The sequence below is a fragment of the Platalea leucorodia genome (genome assembly GCF_965183815.1).
Source record: "Platalea leucorodia genome assembly, chromosome: 16".
In the NCBI taxonomy this organism is placed as follows: Eukaryota; Metazoa; Chordata; class Aves; order Pelecaniformes; family Threskiornithidae; genus Platalea; species Platalea leucorodia.
In genome coordinates, this window is record NC_138838.1 from 5,113,839 (window position 1) to 5,136,006 (window position 22,168).

Here is a 22,168-nt window from a genome sequence, read left to right on the forward strand (position 1 = left end):
TTGCTGCAGTGGTATTTCTCTAGACAGATGCTAAATTGAATTATTTTCTGGTTCACGCAAAACTAAAGAGGATCAATTTTACATGGAGTGAAATATCTGAAGCTGTGTATGGCTGAGGCTTTATCTGTGCTGAGGACAGCAGAGCCCTTATTTCTGTTGTCTGAGTGCCCACCATCCGGCCCCGTGTGGGGCTTACCTTGGTCACGATAGTGTGGTATCGGTGTCCAAAGTTTAACTTGTCGTCCTCTATAATGAGGACCCTTTCTTCAGAACCAGTGTTTATCCAGGCATTCTTCATCCTGTGAAGATGCAATTGGTCTAACTGGTGATCCTTGCTCATCTTGAAAGTTGTTCTTTTTATTCAGGCAACTTCTCCAATTTGAAAATCTGCATTTTTGCTTCAGATCATGCTATGGATTCTTTCGTACTGTATTGTTTTGTTCAATACAAACATTACCATGTTATTAATTATTCTATTTGTATAAGTTTTCCATTTCCATTAGAGTTTGTTCTTTATTTTCACTGTTCCTAAAACACAGAGCAGAACCTGAATTGAGGTGGAGCCCTGTGGGGCCTCGTTCAGTACATCCTTTCACTTTGGCAGGAAACCTTTGACAGCACTGTGTGATTCTGTGATCGGTTTGCTGATGTCCCCTGTAGCAGACTTGTGCAGACTCTGCATCCTTAGTTGCCTTACGAAAATGTCACAAAAAAATCAAGGACTAAAGCCATGCCAAAATCAAGATAGTGCAAAATACTATTTTGACTCTGTCCTCACAGGGCCTGGTATTTCATCGTAGAAGGAAATTAGATTAGTTTGACATGATTTGTTCTCAACAGATGTATGTTGGCTGTTACGTGATTTGATTGTTATCTTCTAGGTGCTTATAAATAGTCTGATTATTTACTCCTGAATTTTTCTGGTTATTGATATAAAAATGGCTGGCTACTCTTTTCCCTTTTTAAAGATAAGTATCACACTTCCCCTCTGCCCAGACTCCTGGTCTCACATCGTCCTCCAAAAATTCTTGACCATGTTCACCGTTGGCTCACCAGAAGACTCTCTAAGTGCTCTCAAGATACTGTGGCTCAGGTAATTGGAAACTTAGAAATTACCATGATAAGTGAATAACTAACACAATTTTGTCCTTTGGATGGTATGTTTGTGAGTGACGCATTGTAAAACTTCTCTGAGAACAGGGAAATATTTTCTTTTTTTAATTTAGCCCTACCTTAATCATCCCCAGAAACTCAGCCTCCCAGCTGGGTGAGTCCATACCAATGTGGATTCCGGCCCCCCCCCAAGAAGAAAGTATCAAAGAACCTGGGAAACTGGAAAAAGGATCTTAAGGACACTGATTGAAGTCAACCCAAGTATGGCAAGAGAAAGCCCCGGGGTTGTATGTACTGGAGGCCCAGCTAAGAAATAACGTAGTGAATCAGCGGATATCCTACCTATTAATTTTGCACTTTGTGCTTGGGTTTACTGGATTCTTTTTACTGTCGCGCTTTAACACAATAACTGGTGTAACACATTTTAACTTTCTCAAAGAAGTCCAAATACTTTTAACAGATGACTTGGTCTTCTGTGCCAATGAGCATATGCTTTAGTCTCTGTGCAATTTCCCTTTGAAAGAGTGCCCAGTACTGCATGATAACAGCTGAAGGCACAAAGTAATTTGATCAAAATTTTCAGACATCTTGGGGGATCGAAGGTTTGTCCCACCAAGAAGAACCACTTTTCACCTTTCCCTCACTTCTGCCTCTTAAAAATCCATAAGGAAGAAGAAAAAAAAACCCAACCCTTAATTTATATTTAGAAGCTGACTTTTCTCTTTGAATCCCTTTCTGGCTCAGCCAAACTCAGAGCCCAGGCTGACAGCTGTGAGTTTGTACCATCGATTTCCATGTAAATGTTCCTCGGATAATTACCTGAGGGACCACGTTTCAAACCGCAACGTGTGGCCTGCAGCCAAGGCGATAGAGATCTGGCATTGTGTGGGAAGAAGGGTCAGTGCAAATCAAACACGAGCCCCGTTCCCACATGAAAAGGAAATAAAACCTCCACGTGCAGGCATGTGGAGAAGCTTCTCGTTAGTCCCTTAACTAAACATAACCAAGCAGGAAAAATAATGCTGGCAAAAAAATGCAACTGTGTTTATTAGCCATTCGGTGCCCAGCAGGTCTCAAACTCTTCCGCATTGCATTTTTCATTAATGCTGCGTTGGAAACCCTAGCTGCCTGTTCGTTTTAAGAGCTGAAAATCTTTTATATGCTGGAGTTATGAATAAAAAGTTGGTAGCAAAGAACATAAAAAGCAAAGGTTAACGTATATCATGTATGGCTGTGAGCTCCTTGGGTGGAAATCTGAAAGCTGGAGTTACGCTACGCTCCCCACACAGTCAATGCAGACAAATGGGTTCCTCCAGACTGTACGAACTAGCTTGCAGGTCTGTCACAGAGAGACGTGCGTCACCCGCTCCTTGCTTTTGAGCGTGTAGGGAGGCCAGGGTGACTAGCTTGGACTTACATGTCTAGCTTTTAGGTGCCTAAATTCGGGCAGGTAAATCCTACACTTGCAATGTAGGCAGGGACTGATGTCTTGTGGATAGCAGTGCTTCAGAGGAAATACGTCTGTCTGGGGGGGGATAGGATGTCAGCATATGCCATCGTGTCCTGCCAAGCTCGGCAAATGAAAACTGTCAGGAACGGCTCTAAAGGCCCCGGGGTGCTGGGCATGTCCTCCTTGTCCAGGACATAAACCCCATCATCTGGTTTCCTTTCTACCAACAAGAGCAAAGGGGTAAACCCAGTTTTCTTGGCCAAATTGTTTCAGTAGCTTGTTCAACAAGTGAGTCCTGTGGTCTCAGCTGCAATCTTCCTCAGTGTCACTCCGATAAGAAACTGTTGAATTTTGATGTGTGTGGAATGGCTCTTCAGTGTAATGGGGACCTGCAGGTGTGGTCACAGAGGTGTGCTTGTGTTCAGTGGGCTGCAGGAGAAAACAAGCCCAGAAAGCGCAGCGTTACCTGACCTAGCTTCAGGTGCGCTCACCAGACAGCGTCGCTTGTTCCACCCAGGAAAGTCACAGACACTAAACTTGGTGAGACGTCCTGTGAGTCAGCTGCGAATCCGCTCGGGGAGTGGAAGGCAGCAATTCTTCCCATATAAAAATTCTAGGCAGTGTAATCTAAACGGCTATATTTAGGCATTTAAACCACAACTAACTGAGTGCCCCCAGTGTAACAGAGCAAAAGGAGTGTGAGGAAGTAGCAAAGTATTTGTCCCACATAAAGACTAAATATCCATTATCAGCAATCTCTTTGGCCTGCTTCCTCTGTTGTTTCTTTCCCTCTGGAGAGTTGACAATTGGATTGATTTGCTGCCTGACTCACTGTCTTAGATTGAGATACTGAGAATTGCTGACAGTATTAATAAAATTAGCATTAGGGAGGATGTTTGAACATTTGCCTTTGACATTTTTAAGGGAGAGAGCTGACATTTAGTCTAAATTAAGAAGTTACTGAATTGCCTTCCTCCCCCCCTGCCCTGCCCCGACCAAAGTCTTAGTAGTTTTCATCTAAAAACTTAGTCCAGAATCAGGAATTTTGGATTGCAAGTTTTGGTCTTTCTTTTCGCTGAGAAGCTCTGGTTAGTTAAGAAAGCACTAGATATTTAACAGAGTTCTTGGGAGAAATATTTTCACAAAACTGTAAGATAAATGTAATACAAATGTCTGTAGCAGTATTGTTTTATGACAGTGAGGATTATTTTTTTCTGTCTTAGGTGACATAGAGGTCAAACTGAAATAATGGTCTTAATGTCAAAATCTAAGGACAGGCAAAGATCTAGTTTTTATTTTTCAAGAATGGTTTGCATCATTACTTTTAAATGCAGTTGCCTGGTCTTTAGGTTATGTGATTAACTTTTCCTCCCTGTGGGAAATGACTGAGTTCAGGAGACATTTGTTTCATGTCATAACTGCTCTTTGTCTATACATCCTGCACTCCGTTTTCACGGGGTATAGTTTATCCCCAGGTAAAAGCAGCAGGCTTAACTTTGGTTTTGCTCTGGTCTGTAAGAAGATAGCTTTCCAATAGTCATATTATAAGCAACTTTCAGTAGCCCTTAAAGTTTTCATTCAGGTGTTAGTTGCTTTGAGATCTTTGCCTAATGAACGTAGCTTCCTAATGTCGCTGCAAGCCCTCTTTAATGTTCCCTTTCCATAACCCTTGCGCCAAGCATTGGAGCCGCAGCTACCGGTCAGCGTCCACATAAAACGTGAAGCATTTGGAAGAAGTTCCAGGCGTCAACACTTGTTGAAAGTTGCATCCTTTCAGAGGACAGGGCGAATGACTGCAGTTTAAGAAAGTCCAGCTCTGCTATGGAGCAAGTGCGCTGTGCAAGTCACCTCCCTGTCCTGCCCGTCTCCCTGCTAGCCTGTTCCCTTGCCTGGTGGGAATATAAGCTTTTGGGGTTGGAACTGGCATTACTTCGTGCAGGTATCGTTTTGAGACAATATGCGCGGGCTATGCGCTGTTATTAGCAGAACTAGTTACTCTTCAGTGGATTTTTATGTAGGGGAATCGCTGGTTGTGCTCAAACAGAAAGCCTGTGCCAGTCATAGCTGTACATGTATGCGGTTGAATTCCTGCTACCTTTAATGAAGGGTGAATGCCAGAATCTAAAGAACTTTTCCTGATTCCCTGTAGACAACATTGCTTGTTCTGTCTGACAGAAAGTTGCGATTCTCTTATTCATTTTTTCCCTTTCTCTGACTGCAAAAAGTATAAATGATTTTAGTGCAGAATTTTTGGAAGGTTTTCTCCCTTTTCCCCATTTCCTGAAAAGCTTGCGTACGGAGTGAGACACTCATAAACTTTTCCGAGATAAGAATTTAATTTATTTATGCTTCGTTGTTCCAGGCATGGCTGCAGACTGGTTTGGAAATTTGTTGTTCCAACTTCAACAGGTCACTGCATGGAAAGGAGCAGCTGGATTTTCCTCCAGAGCAGCCGTCAGCTGTTGGAAATCTCTTGATACTTCCCTGGCTTCTCCAGATTCAGCATTAACTTCTCCTTCCTGTAACAGGAATTATGCTACGTGCTGTAGACTCTTTAGCTAGCAAAAGGAGTAAAGCATAGGAAAGGAATACGCCATCGATAGCAGTTTCTGGTGGGGCTGGCAGAGGCCACACCAGGGCCCTGGCTCCTTTTCACCTTGATAAGGACAAAGTGTAAGAGGAAAAGTTGGGCACACTTTCGGACGAGACACACTCTGGTGTGTCCAATGCTTCTGAAGTGACTTCTGTGGCTCAAGCAAGTACGCGATGAGTTCAAAGTCAAGAAATGCAAACTCTTCTGCATGCTATTACATTGCTTTCCCTTCTCACCTCTTCCTCTCTTAAAAAGAGCCTCCCCCATTACGTAGTCCAATGTTCCAGTCAGATAGCTGAGGTATGAAGGCAGCGGCCCCATTTCTCATCTCACACTGGCTATATGGCAGCATAATTCTGCTGGCTTCGATGAAGTTAGTCCCAGTTTACGCAGTTAGAATGACCCATATGTTAAATCTGTATGATGACATATGTAGGATATGTAATATAGCCAAGTAACTTTGCCATGAGAACAGTATTTCAGTGTTGCTTGACTTTCTTTAGAATACAATGGTGAAAATATCATATTGCATTAAGTAGTACTTAATTAATGTAAGCCGTGAGAGAGAAAAATTCAAGCAACTTGCTCCTTTGATCGGGATGTTTTACTGAGAACGAAGAGCAGTATAACTGGTGACTTTTTTGAAAAGTTGAGCTGTAGCTTGCCTCTCTTCTAGACTCAATGGTGATTACAGAGATTTGTCCTTCAACACCAGCTAAAAAAATTTGCAAACAGGTTTTCTGCGTGATCTTTCACATTCTTTTTATCAGAGCCCTTGTCAGAGTGCTTCTTGCTATGAACTTTGCACTGTAATTTGTCAGTCTTGAATGTCTGAAAAGGCTGTGGGCAAAGCTGTGATACAGAAACTGCAAAATGCGGGAGCGTCCCAAGGCGAACAGTGCTATAGGCTACTGTCAGCTTACAGTTTTTAAACTTTACAGGGATTTGATTGATGGACATTTTGCATATAGTCACAATCAATATAATTTTTTCATATAACTAAAACTCGTTATGGGAAGAGAATAAAGTGAGAAGGGGAAAGCAAAGGGAAAAAACCCATACAGTTATGACTGCTGGTTAGCAGAACTTGCAATTTATGACCTGTGAAAAACATGGGGAAATAACTGAAAGTCAGGAGGGAAGAGTTACTAGCCATGACATCATTAACTCAGTTAATATAAAACTTTATATTTATACGCTCACAATGGGAGACTTGTCTGTTGAGCTGATGGTAAAAGGGGATGGATCCTGCCTTGGTGTAAATTGGCATGGTTCCTCCTTGGACGTGTCAAAATATTTGCTGGCCTTTTGTGTGGTTTTGTCCAGGCTAGGAGATCCTCAGTTCTGCGAGGTAAGCGTGACCTTTTCCTCTTAGCCTTTCAGGTTAAGATACGAGAGAGAGGATGTAAAATTTGTTGCTAGCCCTATAGGTTGCAAGTAGCTTGAAGAAAGTCAAGATGGAGTTTCCAGATTCATTTGATGCATTGTTGACTGCTTGCAGGCACTTTGTCTCTTTCCGATACTCTGAACTCTGAGCTGTTCATTAAAAGGAAAGAAAGAAAAAGCAGTTTCCTCTAGTTAAGGCACTTAATCATATTTCTCAGATCCACAGATGCAACCCCCTGAATGGCCTGTTGAATTTGAGACTCTTAGCTCTCCCCGGAGGATATTAGGGGATCATCGTTCACACATCCAGCTTCTGTAATGATGAATGGGATTATTAGAGAAAATCCCCTTGTGCATCAGTGAAGCTAAAATCATGTGGTTCTTTTGCTTATGCGTTTAGACTCCGATTCACAAAATAAAACAGCTGGACTAGTATAGGCAAGGCCAAGTTATCTGGGGGAGGGGTACGTTATATTTTGCTAGCAAAGCAGTCGTAGCTTGGGCAGCATTTTGTGGTTTGTCCGAATCTGAGGTTGTCTTGGTTTATGTGGGGGAAGGTCATCACAAAAACTGTTCTGAATAATGATTGTTTTTAAAGTTCGTGTTAGTGTTCTCGTATGACGTGTGACTTTGTGGTACAGCTTTCCTTCTGAAATTTTTCACAGTCTGCTCAGAACACCCCATGTCCTGGCCAATGCTAAACATAATCGCTTGTTAATTGAAAAATGATGAGGGAAATTGGTAGCCCTCTATAGAATGAAGTATTCCATGGACATCTGGTGTTAGACGCAGGTATCCAAGGGGTGTGAAATAAGAAGGCAATTGTCTGTGTCCCCAGGGAACTGTAACCCTGCCAGTAATATTTTTTGTTCAGGGAATGTAGCAGGGAAGGGTGCCTTCACTTTTGAAAAGTACAGGCAGCACTAGTATTGAGGTAGAGGATTCTCCTACCTACACTGTGAGTGGGCAAGAGTTGAGGACACGTTGTCTTACGCAAAGGCTGATGTAAATGGAGCAGTCTGTCCCATCCAAATGTAAACAGGAGGTGGCTGGGCAGATATTTCAGCCACTGACTAACTGAAACATCAACCGAGCTTCAGAGATTAAAAAAATGTAATTTACCCTCCTGTAAGCAGAATGAGAATTCCATATGCATTCCCATCCCATGATTTTGAGTTAATCTTCCACTGGCTTGTGATTTCTGAGGAGCTATAGATTGAATCCAGGCATGCTAGCTAGTCTTATTTCCGAGTGGGGGGTATTCTTTGTTTGGTTTTTTTAATTTTTTTTTTTTCCCTTTCAAATTCCTTCAATACCAAAGGACAAATGGATTCTTGGGCACTAATTTAAAATACTGCTACTAATAATAACAACCTAACATGCATGCTATTTGCCAAAAGTTGAGAATCAGCAATGATGAAAGATGAAACTGCCCCAAGTTTCTTGGCAAAAGTGATGTAGGCAAGTATTTCAAAGGTCATTTCAATTTTGAAATTTGCTTCCTTGGAGATTGTGCTGTGGTAACGTTTGCCTTCTAGATGTTATCAGAGAAGCACTGGAATGTCATAGTAACTGAAATTAAAGAATTTTAGGATGTAGAGTCTGGTCGTTAAAGATATTCCTGTCCTGCTGTTCTCATTAGCCTTGCTAGTCCTACAGGCATTTGCTGATCAGTCCAGTTCTAGCATTTCTCAGTCAACATGTTACACTGCAAGCTCAAAATGATTTTGTTGTCCCCATGCACTGATAACAGGCTTGACTGTTGTCCTGTTTGTCATCTGTTAGCCCTTCAATAAGCTTTTGTGTTTTTAAATTAAAAAAAAACCCAAAAAACCCCAAAAAAACCAAAAAACCACAAAAAACACCAAAAAAAACCAAACCAAAAATAAACCCAACTTTGCTTGCGTACTAATGGACTTTGCAAGTTAAATAGTGCTCTGTTATTTAACAGCAATGCTTCAGTAGCACCGAGAGACCACTCGGACCAGGGCCCTGTATAAGCGTTGCACAAACTCACAGATACAGCAGGACCTGCCAGATGGCAGCTTCTGCAGCCCTAAACATTCCCTTTTTTGCATGGGAATAATGGGACCTTGCAGAAGTGCTGCATTGATAGATTTGGTGAAATGTGTTTTATGTAAGGAATAGTTACTAACAGCTGAAAACTGTTCTCTCCCAGCCTTATTTCTTCTGTCCATAGCAGGGCTACCCAACTGGTGTTTTCTGAGATCAGCTGAGTGTCTGCCTTGAGGTCTGCTTATTTTTACCACGCTCCATTGGGTAAGCCTCCCGCCAGATGTGCTTGCCCCTGGCACTGTGTGCCACCTTCACCGACGGCATGGGAGCTGCTGTCCCAAAAGACTGGAAGCGTGGGCTGCAATGCGGAACCAGGGATTTGTGATATGATCAGAGCTGGTGTTGCTGTTCCAAACTTTGGAACAGATTGCCCTGCTCCGGTTGGGACTGCAGAGGACTTGCTTGTTTGAATGCAGTGCTGGGTTTTGGAGAGCTTTCTTAACAGGAGGTTGTGAACTGCCTGATTGCTTCCCCAGTTTCTGTGCAATGTATTTCTTTTTCATGCCGAAACCAGCTTGTAAAGCCTTCGAGTCTGCTATAGCTCAAGGGGAGCAATGTAAGAAAACAAATACCTTAAGTTTTCTGTGCACCTTTTGATGGTATCCTAATTTTAATGTTGCACAATATAGTTGCAGAGCATAAAATCTCTTGTTGCTTTTGGTTATTTGATGAGTTCAGCAATTCGAACTTTATCCGCTATTTCTAGTCTTGAATTCTGACCTGTAGCTTACTGAGTGAGCGGGAAGGCTGTAACCCAAGCACTAGTAGGAAATTTATTTGTGCTTTTTCATTAGCACGTGCAGCTATCTTGAATCTCACTGCCAGTCTTGGGAGCAGCACCATGAGAGCTGCTGGTGGTGTGTTGTGCTCTTGCAGCTGGCTGCCTCTCCTTGGGATATCTTGTACCTCAGTGAGGGGGAAGCGAAATCTCTCTTCACTGGAAAAAGAGGGCTTGTGTGAGAGCTTTGACTCGGAGAATGGCCTTTTGTAAGAGGCCATGAAAGGAGACGGCTGCAAGTTGACCTGTTCTCATGGAAGTCATCGAGTGGCTACTCTGATCTCCAGATCAGAAATGGAGTGCCTGTTTCTCTGAGCAGATGAAAATACCCCAGGGTACGGTCAGATTTCTAAGAAGTTTCAGCACCTACTTACCATGTTTCTTTCCTTATCTCCCTCCAGCAATCGGAGGTCATGCTGAACACCTTTTTTCATGGAGTCGAGCTGCAGATTGAAAAACTCACTGCAGTAGATTATGAGCAGGTTTCTGTTTTGACTTTTCAATTTATATCGCTGAAGACAAATTTTATTAGTAAAATCTTGGGCAACTCAGCAGTGGATTTTTAAGCTCTGACTGGGTGCCTGGAGCTGCATTTCTTTGAACTGTCTTTTAGAGGAACTGCAGCTGTATAAATGGATGAAGACTGTGGAAAGAAACTATAAATATGGCTTTATTAAGGTGGGTTTTTAAATCAAAGTGACTTTTTGAAATATTTTAATGAACCTTAAAAACTATTTTCCAGTTCTTTCCAACAGCTATGTTACTTTCCAGCAAGGGGGGGGGGGGGGGGGGGAGGAGTGGGACGTGTTATCAAGGGAACTGTGGCCATTGCATACATGGCAGCGGATGAGGCAGTGCCTTTTCCGTGAGACTCTTTAACCTTGACTGGACAGACAAGTTAAAATGACCAGGGTCTAGCATGCCTCCTCTACTGCTGATTTTCATGGTGTGGAGTGAAGATAGGTTTTACAGGGCTAGACAGATACTGCTGGGGTGGTGCTGCGTGTGTTGGGGGTTGAGGAGTGAGGAATTTGTGGGTATTTGGAGAGATTTCCTGTTGCCCTGCAGCTTTTTGCAATGGGCAGTGCTGGATTGTGCCTTACCAGGAATGTGACAAACTCACTCAATATATGTTTTCTTGCTAGAAGTTAATTGAAAACAACGATTTAGCACATAAAAAATGTGCTAGCGTAGCTCGATGATGGTTTAGTGCCTTATATTCCCCTCATGTTCTTGTCACAGATGGTTTAGACTCTCTTTGCTTAAGTACGCGTGGCAGGTATCTGAAGTCCACAAGCCAACTGGTACTTTGAGTTGGCTGTCCTGGGAGTTAAACGTGGGTTCAGTAAGCGCCACTGAACTCTTGTTTCCTTAGCAGCTGGGAGCTAATGAAACTGTAGAAGAAGCTAGGGCTTTGTGTCAGAAAAGGCACATCCATTCCAGCTTAAACACAGCTCCATCTCTCCACATCTCAATGACTCCAAAGTTGGCTTCAGTGAAAACCAAAGAGACTTAGATTGAAACAGGGCAGCCGAGAGAGTGGAGCAAGGGATAGGTGGAGGGGTACGGGTGGTCATCGGAAAGTCAGGGCTAAATCACTGGCAGTTCTGTCTTGCTTGTTCTCTGGCATAAGGACATGTCTTTGAGGAGAACACTGGAGAAGGTTCTTCACTGAAGCCCAAGGCCATAGCATGAAGGAAATTTTTCAGAAAGCTTCTCAGTAGTACTCTGAAGAGAGTAAAAATAGCTGTGATGGAAGTGGGTTTCCCCTCAGCACAGACACAAGGGTCTGTGCGCATGTATATGCATCTGTGTAAATGAATGTGTAAAAAAAGGCACTGGAGTACATCATCCAGAGGTGGTCGGAGCTAGGATTTCCATTCAGCAGAGCCTGACATGAAGAGGCTTTGTAGCAACCACAGTGTTCTGTTCCAGGAGGCAGAGGTGTTCCAGATACACTGTACCATCATGGTAAAAATGCCTTTGTTTTTGGCATAAAGGTAGCTACCCCTTTTTTTTTATTCAAGTGTCACATTCTACCCGCTTGCAGTTTCCTGCTTGTATGTTTTGGCTTTTGACCAGGACTTCGGGCTATGTGTGCTCATCTGGTTTTGATAAAACATTAAACTTAGACAATACATCTTCTTGGACATTTCTTCCTGTTAAGATTCAAGTGTGATACAAAGCAACCAGTACTTTATCAGTAGCAGACACTGTTTTTATCAAGCATTGTTGGATGTTCATTAGCCATGAAAGGATTGTCGAGAAAACTTGCCACAGCACAGACCAGTACAGGTAGGTGCTTCCTCTTCTGAGCCCTTCTTTTAGCCACTTTAGCAAAACCCTAGGCTGTAAAGTATGGTGCCCTTTTAAGTCCATATTCACGTTCTAGGCTATAACATCTAACTTATTTGGCTTGTGCTTATCTTGCTTCTTTTACAATCTTGTTAGTCTGCTAAGAGAGAGAAAATGCTCGTGAGATATTGAACAGTGGCAGGTGAATGGAAGTAACAACCTCATTAAAAACCATCTCCTCGTCCCGACATTTAGGTAGCATTTAAGGAACACGAGAATTTTCTATGCAGTAATACATTGGGTAAAAAGCTGAGTAAAAATAGCACTTCTCATGGTCTGCCCAAGGAGCACGTGTGACCTTTGTTACTATAGTGAATCTGTCAGCCTCCTTTAATATCCCTAATATATGCAAGGAAAGGATGTACCACATTCACATTTAGTAGGCAGTGATCTAAAACATGAAGAAAGGTATTCATCTCACTGAAGTTCATCTGTCTGGCTGTCTACCTGTGCATCTAGCGCTGCTTTGCACCAGTCATTTGGGCTCCCCCTTGGAGGAGGGGGAGGTGGAGTAGGAAAAGGGAGAAACAGGGATATCTCCGGAGGCTTGAGCATCCCTGACTGGTGTGCATGCCTGGCTTGGGCTACGGTGTATTTCCACTGTCACTACATGGTGCAGCACTGTGTTAGCGATGCTGAGTGAGCTTGGGATGGCTGCTATGTCTGTGTGTTTGCACCATCCCACGTGGAGAAATTGCCTTAAATCCAGATACCGGAGTAGTTCTGCCTGCCAGCACAGCACTGCATGTAGCCTAGTCTGCCAGCATGGGCACAACGAACTGCTGGTGGGGTTACCTGCTTGTTACCCCAGGATAACAGCCTGCCCATAGCCCTTCCTATCATGCTGTATTTTCAGTGCAGCCATACTGGTAGGCATATGGTGTCCAACTCGCAGCACTCTTACAGCAGGAGTGGTTTGTATGTGGGAGCACGCAAGTGAGATGGGTGATGGGTGAAACTCCATGGAAGCTATCCAATTAAGTTGTTTCTTGTGCTATTGGAAAGGCTGTGTTGCATAAGATAAGATACTCAGACTTACAGACCACCATTGTCGGAGGTTTTAGCCTGACCTCGGGATCTGACAGATATGTTTTATCCAGCAGGAGAGAGGCTGGGAGGCACCGCACAGACCTCTTTGTTCTCAGCTTTTTTATCTCTTTGTGTCTCATCTCCCTTCCTTCATCCGGTGGACTGAGATGAAAGTTGCGTGCACCCCTCTGCAAGCTTCCTGATAGATCCAATTAAAATACCTCATTCTTGTAGCAGATGTGAGGGTTGAGCCATTGAACCTATTCAGCTGGAGGGTTACAATCCAGGAGCTTTTCTTCTGTCCTCGTTCTGGGATTACGAGTATTCAAAACTGAGATTGAACACTTAAACTTTTATGGGAAAGGCTGGTAGAACTTAACATGCTATTTGGTGTTCAGCAAAGTTTTGCTCAACGTGGAATTGAATCTTTCAATCTTAAATACTATACTCCAGTAAATAAATGTGGTAGAATCCCATTTAATTTGTATGAGTTGCACCCCCTAAAATCCTCTAGGCTATTTGAACAGACTACAAGCCAAAAACCAGGGCTTTTTTCCTAATTTTCCAGCTGTGCAAATCCATCCTTGGATATTAAAAAGACTAAGTCTTGTTATACATTTTCTGCCTCCTGTATCTTGACCAATTTGCTAGAATTATCAAAGATCTGGTTCTCAGGGTGTTGTAACTAACAAGTGGTTTTTTCATCATGTCTTAATCCTCAAAGGCAAGGGAGAACTTTCAAAGTAAGAGTTGACTACAGTTTTCTCAGTGACACTGGAACACGTTACACCCCCATCAGATCTCTCTCCAGGTCCTGAGATTAGAAGGCAGCTGACAATGTTCATTAATGATACAAAGACTGAGGGGGGAATCCTGCTTATACTCCCTGTATTGATTGTTCCACTGATTATAAAAAGATTTTATTTTTGCTGGTACCATACGTGTATGGAACAAGAAGAAACGCACAACAGAGGTTCCATTTTTTTGAAGCGTCACTCATCTAAGCCATATCTGATTTAAAAAATGAAGTTGCTTTTACAGAAACCATACAAAACCGTTGTCAAGACTTATGTGAAATACTGTTGTGTCCTAATAATAACTTCTAGCTGAAAAATCTTGGCATCCTGCAGTTTAGGAAAGGGTTTTTAAATTCACCTTCAGTTTTTGGGCAACAGGCAAAACATGTGGCTCTGTTTAGGAGCTATTTTCGTTAAAGCTTGACAATACAAGATGATAAAATACAGCTGCATTGTTTAAACTTTCAATTTAATTTCTGGTTTGTGTCCAAGTTGTTTCATCAATATGGCGCCATTCATTTCAAAACAAAGCTCTTGGAAGGGTCTCCATTACCCCACCATTGATCAAGAGGGTGTTAAAATGTAGAGCCTAATTATGTTCCTGGCCTGTTTGGAATTCCAAAATTGGATTTTTATAACTGTCAAATTTGCAATCAGGGTAACTTTCCATGACAATTAGTCAGAATTATTAGAGCTTTTGTTGCCAGGGAGTTACAACTAATGGTGGTCGTTCACTTTTCAAGGCTCTGTAAGTGTCAAAGACAACATATATCTTATAGAATAGCCATGTGACTACAACATCGTCTATACTTAACTGCACCCAAATGTCTACTACTGTTACAGTCATTTTTATCCATCCTCCAGGGCTGAGTTGTTGCCACAACCTCTGCCGCAAGCTCTGCAGATATAATTAACTACGGGGTTCTGCCTTGTTGCAAAATGGGACTTGTGAAATTGTGACATGAGAAAGTTCATCCTTGAATGTTTCACTCGAGCTCAGCTTGGTAAGGGCTGGTAATCAAAAGGCTATTAACGCTGCCGATCTTGGTCAGTTATTGCTTTGAATCTTTAAAATGAGCCAAACAAAAAATTATCTGTACAACCTGTCTGGATGAACACTCTCTCTTCTCAGTCTGACTGATGCCTTACTCACAGTTAAAGCACCTACCTGTGTGTGTAATGTTGAGTATGTGCTGACCTTGAGACGTTTGCCCAGTCAGGACTTCCTTCTTGGTATAGCTCTTAAAAAAAAGATTAAAGGGGGCGGGGGGGAAAAGAAAACAATTACAACAACAAATGAAAACAAATCCAAAGACATATTAAAGCTGATATATCTACCCTATGCTACCTTTTTCACTGTAGACCAGTATTTTGCAGACACGTGGTACTTTAGCCCGAATGCTGATGCGTGAGTGCATGTGCTCACAGAAGAGCAAACACAGAAAAGCTTTCCTTGCCTGGTGTGCAACATCTCTTTGAGAGGCATCTCTTCAAGATGCATCTGTTCAAGATGCAGATAACCTTCTGTTGGCCTGCTGATGTCAACAGATTTTTGTCATCAACTTCAAGCTTTAGGTCAAGTACTGACGCTCGCTGGCAGACAGTGCCCGTGTGTTCACCTTCGCGGTGACAATCTACCCCCTTCGCCACGCCTCTGTTCCTCCCGCCCCTGCGCCGCCCTTTCTGTTCCACTGACTCGAGCATCTCTGCAGCCTCATGGTTTTAAGGAATTGATCTCCCTGAAAAATAATAAATTTTTTTTTTTTTGGATTGAGTTATTTTTTCAGTTTTCAGCTCTCTCTTTCCTATCTGGTTCACTGTCAGTCTGTGAGGTGCAGACACACTCATTCTAAAAACAAAGGTGGCAACTTCTTAAACCAGTTAAGCTTAAGTAGTACTGCTACTTGGTGTCAAACTATACCTCTGTTTTTAACCAGGAAGCCAGAGCCTGCCTTTTTCCTTTTAACATACACCTAGAACATCTCTGTGTCCACTGGTGTGTATTTACCTGAATTGCCGTGTGATAGTTTTTGACAAAAAGATCTGGAATACAGCTTTATTGATACGGCGTCCAAGTTGTTCAAACCCGTAGTCCTCCAGAAAGTTTGCCCTGGAAGAAAGAGGGATTGTAATCAATTTTGTTTAATTAAATCAACCTAAACTAATTGTCAGCTAATAAAATAGTGTTGGTCAGCTCATAAAACAGAAATGAAGATTAAAAGAGTAGTTGCCATGAACAGGTGGTAACTCTGTTTCCAAGTTAGACCACATTACTCTCTGGCACAGGATCTCTGAGAATACCTCATATTCTAGTTTTTTAAAAAAATGTTTATGAAACTTATAAAATATAAGGCTCATTTTATAACCAATTTTCTATCTCACCTGCCAAGAGCAGTGGGGGTTGAGCCAGCACAAGGCGGATGCAGAGTTTTAGGCAGCTGGCCAGAAATGGATTCCCTGCGCAGGGCTGTGGAATACATTTCTACCTTTGACTGGGCTTTATTTTGCAATTCTTGTGATTTAGTTTTTTCTTTCTTGTTGCTGTTACAGAAAAGACCTTGTAAACATTTTTTTGATGTCATTGATCTCGACCTGGCACTGCTGTGCAAAGGGGGAAGCTTCCTATGCTGCACTGTGGATGCTGTTTAACTCTAGATGGATCTTGAGTTAGTAACAGGATCCCTCTGGATTTGGCCCTTGGTATTTCTGTTGACTCTGCAGTTCTTGCAGAAGGCATAAAACATTTATCTAACTTTAACTGGAAAGGACTAAACTGGAATCTTTATCTGCTCCTCAAAGTAGAAGCAGAACTTGGTGGTTTGTAGTTGCTGTTAATGGTGGAATAATGAAAGAAAATTTATTGCATAGTGGTTATTGTATTATTCAGTTAATAGTGCAAAACTATGTGGTTCTGAAAATGTTGTTACGGCTTGCAGTTAGTTTGAATGCTCCGTAGTGATGCAAGGCTTTCGGAACCAAAGCGACTTGTTGCACTGCCTGGGACTTACATCTCGTACCCATTTTCTGTGACCACCCATTCCCAGATATCTCATGCAGGATGCACTTAGTTGCTTTTATGTTAAGTCCTCAAACCTGCTAAGGTACTGAAAGACTAAATTAATTCTCTTCCACATTGGTCCTCCTCTTTCAGAGAGTACAATCACAAGCCAGTGTGCTGGTTGGTACAGCTCTTTGGGGTTCTGGCTGCAATGACAATCTCCGTTAAAAGGTGATGCTTCAGGAGAACTCCCCACCTGAGTGTTTGAGCTGTGAGTGCACAAGACAAATGCTGTGCAGCCTTGTACCCTCCAGCATCTTGTTTGGGGGCTTGACCTAGCTTTAATTTTCTGTCATGTGTTGCTTTGGGACCTCAGGTTGGCCAGACTTGGCCTCAGGGTTTTAAAAAGTGAAGCTGAGCTCTTGCTTCTCTGCACTCCTCTTGCATCTGATGTGCCTTTCCCTGATATGGAGGGCAGCTGCTGTGGTCCAAGATAACTAATTTCGAGGCTCTTTGAGACTTGCCTGTGATGCTTTCTTTGGGCTAGTAGCAGACCTGGGTAACTGAGCTTCGCTCTGCCTCCTCTCAGAAGGCGAAGGATAGGAGTTCCCCTGGCTGGCTGTCTTGGGGAGCTGGGGAACGTGCTAGAGCTGCATCCCAGTCCTCACGTGCAATCACGTGTCTGCTCTAGCAAAGACAGGGAGCAGAGTGGTTTTGACTTGGCTTCTGTGAAGCAGGACACTACCATGGCTCAAGACAGACCTATAGTAATAGGTACAAGAGTAAGAAACCTATCAGATTTGGAAGGGTCAGGAGCTGGAGTAGCTGGAGAGAGGTTTCTGTGGGGGGCCGGGACTCCCCTGTGTGGCTCCTGCTGAGTTTGTTTGGGAGGTTGCAACTGCTGCTCACATAGAAGCAAAACTGGCCCTGGCAATGCAACAGGAAAGCCTCACTTAATAAGTACTGTGTTTTCTGTGTTTGCATTTATAGTAATGTTTTGATCCAGCCAGGTTGCTGCCCTGAATTAGGATGTGTCCCAGAGTGCCACTTGCTGGCGCTCTCCTCTGCAGCCAGAGATGAGGTTGCAGTACGTGCTGACATAGCTTGGAGCCAGCTGGCTCTGGTAATGCTTGCAGGGAAGGCTGCAGCGTGGCCATCACCTTCTCATACGGGATTTCCTAGCAGCAAGCATTGTCGCCTGGCTCCTACTGCTTGAGCGTGGTGGGACTAGAAGCGGTGCGAGTGGTGCAGCACATGCTGTGGTTGCTCATCCGAGCAAAGCCATGGTGGGACTTTATGGGAACATCCCCTTGGCTCCCTGATCTCATTTACCATGTTCCTGCTGAATGAGTATCACTTGAACCCCAAATCTTGGATTAAACCAGCTGAAAAGATTCCTCACATTGGTAATCCTGCAAGGGGCTTGGGGGCAGGTCCCTCTGAGACAGAATTTCTTTAAGAAAAAGGGAATAAGATAGGGGTGGTGTCCATTCAGGGCAGTTTTCTGTTCATCCACATGTTCCGTGCTTGCCCAGCATTATGGAAACAGCTGCTGGGAGTCACACCAGCAGCCAAGTCTCTATTTACTTCCCTCAAAGGGTAGGTTTAGGAGGAATGTAACACTGTGACCGTGGGACCAGACTTGGCGCGTTATCACTGCTCGTGTGCCATAAAGCTTGAAGTGACACAGAAGAGCTGGAGAAATATTAAAGCATCAGTCCTCCAAAGAAATCTGTGTGGGTTTTAGTGAGTGTCTGAGGGTCTTAAGGGACTCCAGCCCTTGTCCAGATTTGCACTGGTGTAATTGCACTGACATCTCCCGTTCCTCCCAGTGAAGATGAGTAGGAGGACAGTAAGCAAGCCTGCTGCTCAGCTTTCTAGGCATATGCGCAAAACCATCTAGGACCCCAAACTAACAAAAACCATATTCAAAGCAATTATCTGATCTTGTTTGTTTGTTTTTAATGTGATGTTTTGAGACACTGGTACAACAAACGCACTTGTAAAATCTTGTAACAGTTGTTTGTAGTTAGTATCTTCAAGATGATTTTATGTGTGCTGATCATGACTAATATATATCACTTCAGCGTGACCATCATCCTCCAGTGCTGTGGGAAATTTTTGGTACTAAGACAATTATTTCCTCAGCTTGTTTAGCATTTTTCTTTTTCCTTTTTTACCCTTCTATGCAAGAAAACACAGATACTGATTTGTTCATATATTGTGCTTTCCAGATGAAAGTGCTTTGTGGTTCACAGACTTAAATAACCAGGTCTTCACAGACCTCAGACTGGTTTACAAAGGCAGTTGGAGTCGTCATCTCTGGTTTTACACTTGGAGATAGAAAAATCTCTAGAGGCAAGGTAACCAGGCCAGCTCACAAGCTGGCCCTGGCAGAGCTGGGGGCAGACACCCTCTCTGAAGTGAACTCTGGTTTTGCAAACATGAGGAGATGCTGCTATGCCCATACTGCTAAAGCCCCCCCACCCCCGGACTTGATTTCTTCTCTTCTTGTTGTCATCTTCTTGTTGTCACAAACTTGTTTTTTATCGTATGCACCAGCCGCTGGGAGGGTGCTGGGTTGTTCTTCCCATTGCTCAGCCAAATCTATGGCAGCTGCTCTCCCTCCTTGAACCTGGGACCGTTTTTCCCCCATAGCGTGCAATTGAGGTAATGACTGCTGTTACCCAAAAAAACCCCCAAAACCAACCCCAAGCTCCTTTTACGTTTAAGCAGAATGGATTTCTGCAGCCTGTTTCATTCAGTAGGTTTTTCTGTGGTTGTATTTCTTGGAAGCATCATCTCCAATAGAGGCACGGGGCTCTTTTACAGGCTTATTTCAGCACTTTGAGAGCACGAGTGTGTGCGTCTGTGCATGCATGTCTTGCTGTGGGTGGGAAGGGGGGAAGTGCTGGCAAGAGCGCAAACGAGCCGAGCGGGGAGAGCGAAGGCGCTTTCATTCCTTACCAAGTTTTGCTCTGCAAGCTGAGTAAACTTTTTCTCTGCTGAACCAATGCTGTGCAGGGTGAGGATGTGACACGTTCCCAGTGATAATTGCCTTGTCTCCCCCCCGCAGGTTCATCTGGCCGCCAGCACGGTTACTTTTCCAACCAGGACCGTAAGTGGGCAACACGAACATCACGGAAAACCAGAGCCTGAGAGCAAAGCGCGGTGCACTGCTGGGTGGGGGGCTGCGGCAGCCAGGGATGCCCTTCACTTGCGGGGGGAAGCATACGGGAGGTGGTCTGTGAGTCTCTGCCTGCTCTTTGCTGCAGTTTCCCTCAAGAATCTGGAGGGCAAGGGAAAGGGGAGCTGGAAATGCTCCACTCCTCTCAAGTGCAGGGAATTGCCCAGGCAGCATCCGATGAGCACCTGGGAAGGTTTGCCTGTGCTTGCACTTTTCTTGTTTTTCCTTGGGTCACTGTCTGAGAGGGAACCCCAGGCTCCTCAGACCCTGGGTCTGTCCCAGGGTACCTGTTGTGCTCTCCTCCTTGCAACTAAAACTCACCCCCCTGTTTTCCCTGACCTGCTCATGCATCAGTCTCTGGGGGTGGTATGTTGAGGAGAGCCAGAAAGGGGGTCAGCTTGATGGGGTGACTGCTGCAGAGCGCTCAGAGAGAAGGTGACTGTGACCTTGTTTGCAATTGCGGGCTCTCCTGTGAGGAGAGAGGTTTGTCAGCTGTTGGCATCCAGCAGCCTGGTGTCTCCTCATGTCCGACTGTTTCTGTGACACTCATATTGTTGTCTCTGAACAGCCTCTCCTGAGAAAACCAAAATGGTTTTAAAGGTTGAAATGGAACGAGAGCTTATTTGTTGCTTGCCAGTACAGGAACCATATGTCCCCAAACTGGTGGTAAAAGTGGCTTGAAAGTGCTCTGGTTCACATGCAAAAGCCCAACCAAGGTTTTAAATTTGACTGTATATCTCCAATGATGGTTAATCAATAAGAAGTAGGAATTTACATGGGAGTCTTTGTACCTGATGGCCACGTGCAGGTTTTGTGGAAGATGAAAACCATGGTACCTTTGAAGCAGCACATATGCTGAGCAGACGAGTTACTCCAAAGGCCTGGTTTTGTGAAAGCAGTGGTATGCAAGGGCATGAAGAGCTCATGCAGATCTGCCTCTTTGCTCTCCTTGCTGAACACACACTCAGCAGAAAAATGAATGTCCCATAGCCCAAAAGCTCCTGTGAAGCCTTAAATTAGGACAAGCACCTGTCTTTCTGCCCCTGCCTCTATTGGAGACATGCTTCATGCTCTAGCTGCGGTTCATCTCTCTGTGTGCTCTGCCCGTGGATGTTGCAGAACGTGCCTCTGATTCCTCATTAACCGTGGTTGTTCAGTGTAGAATTGGCCACTCGTCCCAGGCACAGCTGGAGCGGGCGGTAGCCAAGCAGGGCAGAGATGGCAGCCTGGGAAGGATCTGCCTCAGATCTGCAGCGCTGCATCCCTTGGGTGGGACCCTGAAACTGAAGATGCCCAACACCCATTCCCAGTGCTCACTGTGGAGAGCAGGGGGCATTTGGGGTGCGTAATGACTTCAGGTCCTTCCTTCAAATTCTTAGTTCTTATTGTATCAGTAAAAAATCAATGTCCAAATAGAGAAGTCAGTCACAGCCCTTCTGAGAGAGAAGGATCCTTCAGTTCTTGTTTCTATCCTCATTCTCTTTCATATTCTCTTCCATGGTTGGGGATGCTATTGCTTACTCCTCTCTGTTACTTGAGGATGTCCTGGCGCACAAATGCACTTCTTACCACGTTGACCCTCATATTGGAACTGCCATGCAGAGGAAGTAAATGACATGTCCAAGGCCACATGGGAAAGTATTGTGTCAAAGGAATTACATCTAAATCTTCTGCAATCCTTATTACTGGTCCTGCCACAGGCCAGTCTTGTTTCTGGGTTGTCTTTTTAAAGTGGTGATTTGTTTTCTTGGTCTCTCTCCACTTTGTGCTTCAGTTTCTCCCTTGGTGGCTATGCCGTTTTCAACCTGTTCTGTGTCTGTAGAGGGCAGGAATAGTCCTGCTCCCTGCACATCATGGCCCTCTGAGGAGACAAGATATTAAGTTATTTTAAAATGTGGCTTAGTCTATTGCACACTTCTGTGCACCTCTAAGGTTTTATCCAGGCAAAATCTAACTGATGCTATTATTCTTCTGCTAACCTGGCTATGGGCATTAGAGGATATTGGCTGGGTTTTTATCGGGTTTTTTTCTGACTGTGCAAGGAATCCTCCTTATCAGCAATTTGGCCTAGGATTCCTCTAGTTGTCCTATGTCTGAAGACGTTGCCTTCTACGGTTTGCTCTCAGTCATTTAGCTTCCAAACAATACACTGATTTTTAGGATGTTGGCTAAACTCTTTGGAAGTATGGGGCCAGACAGCAAGGCAGAGAGGCACTGCCCCTAGTGTGGTTGGGACTTGCTCTCTGAGGTCTGGGGAGGGGAGGTGACTATTCTGCAATGAACAGTGAAACGTGCAGGAGGGATTCCACAACTTCCCTGGAGACTGGATAACAAAATTTGTGCAGTGTAGGGTGTACGTGGCACCACATGACACGAGGATTTGCTCTTCTCCTTTTTAGAAGGAAA

The 22,168-nt window shown here is 43.9% G+C and overlaps 1 protein-coding gene across 1 annotated transcript in view; it reads left to right on the forward strand.

Annotated features, from left to right (window-relative positions):
* The window catches only part of COL26A1 (collagen type XXVI alpha 1 chain), a gene marked incomplete at both ends in the record, with an annotated part of 177,283 nt that overhangs the window by 102,626 nt on the left and 52,489 nt on the right, over positions 1-22,168 (forward strand). Inside the window, one exon of the mRNA XM_082328198.1 lies at positions 19,652-19,693. Within this exon, the coding sequence (XP_082184324.1) occupies positions 19,652-19,693 (42 nt within the window). The remainder of the gene's footprint in view (positions 1-19,651; positions 19,694-22,168) is intronic.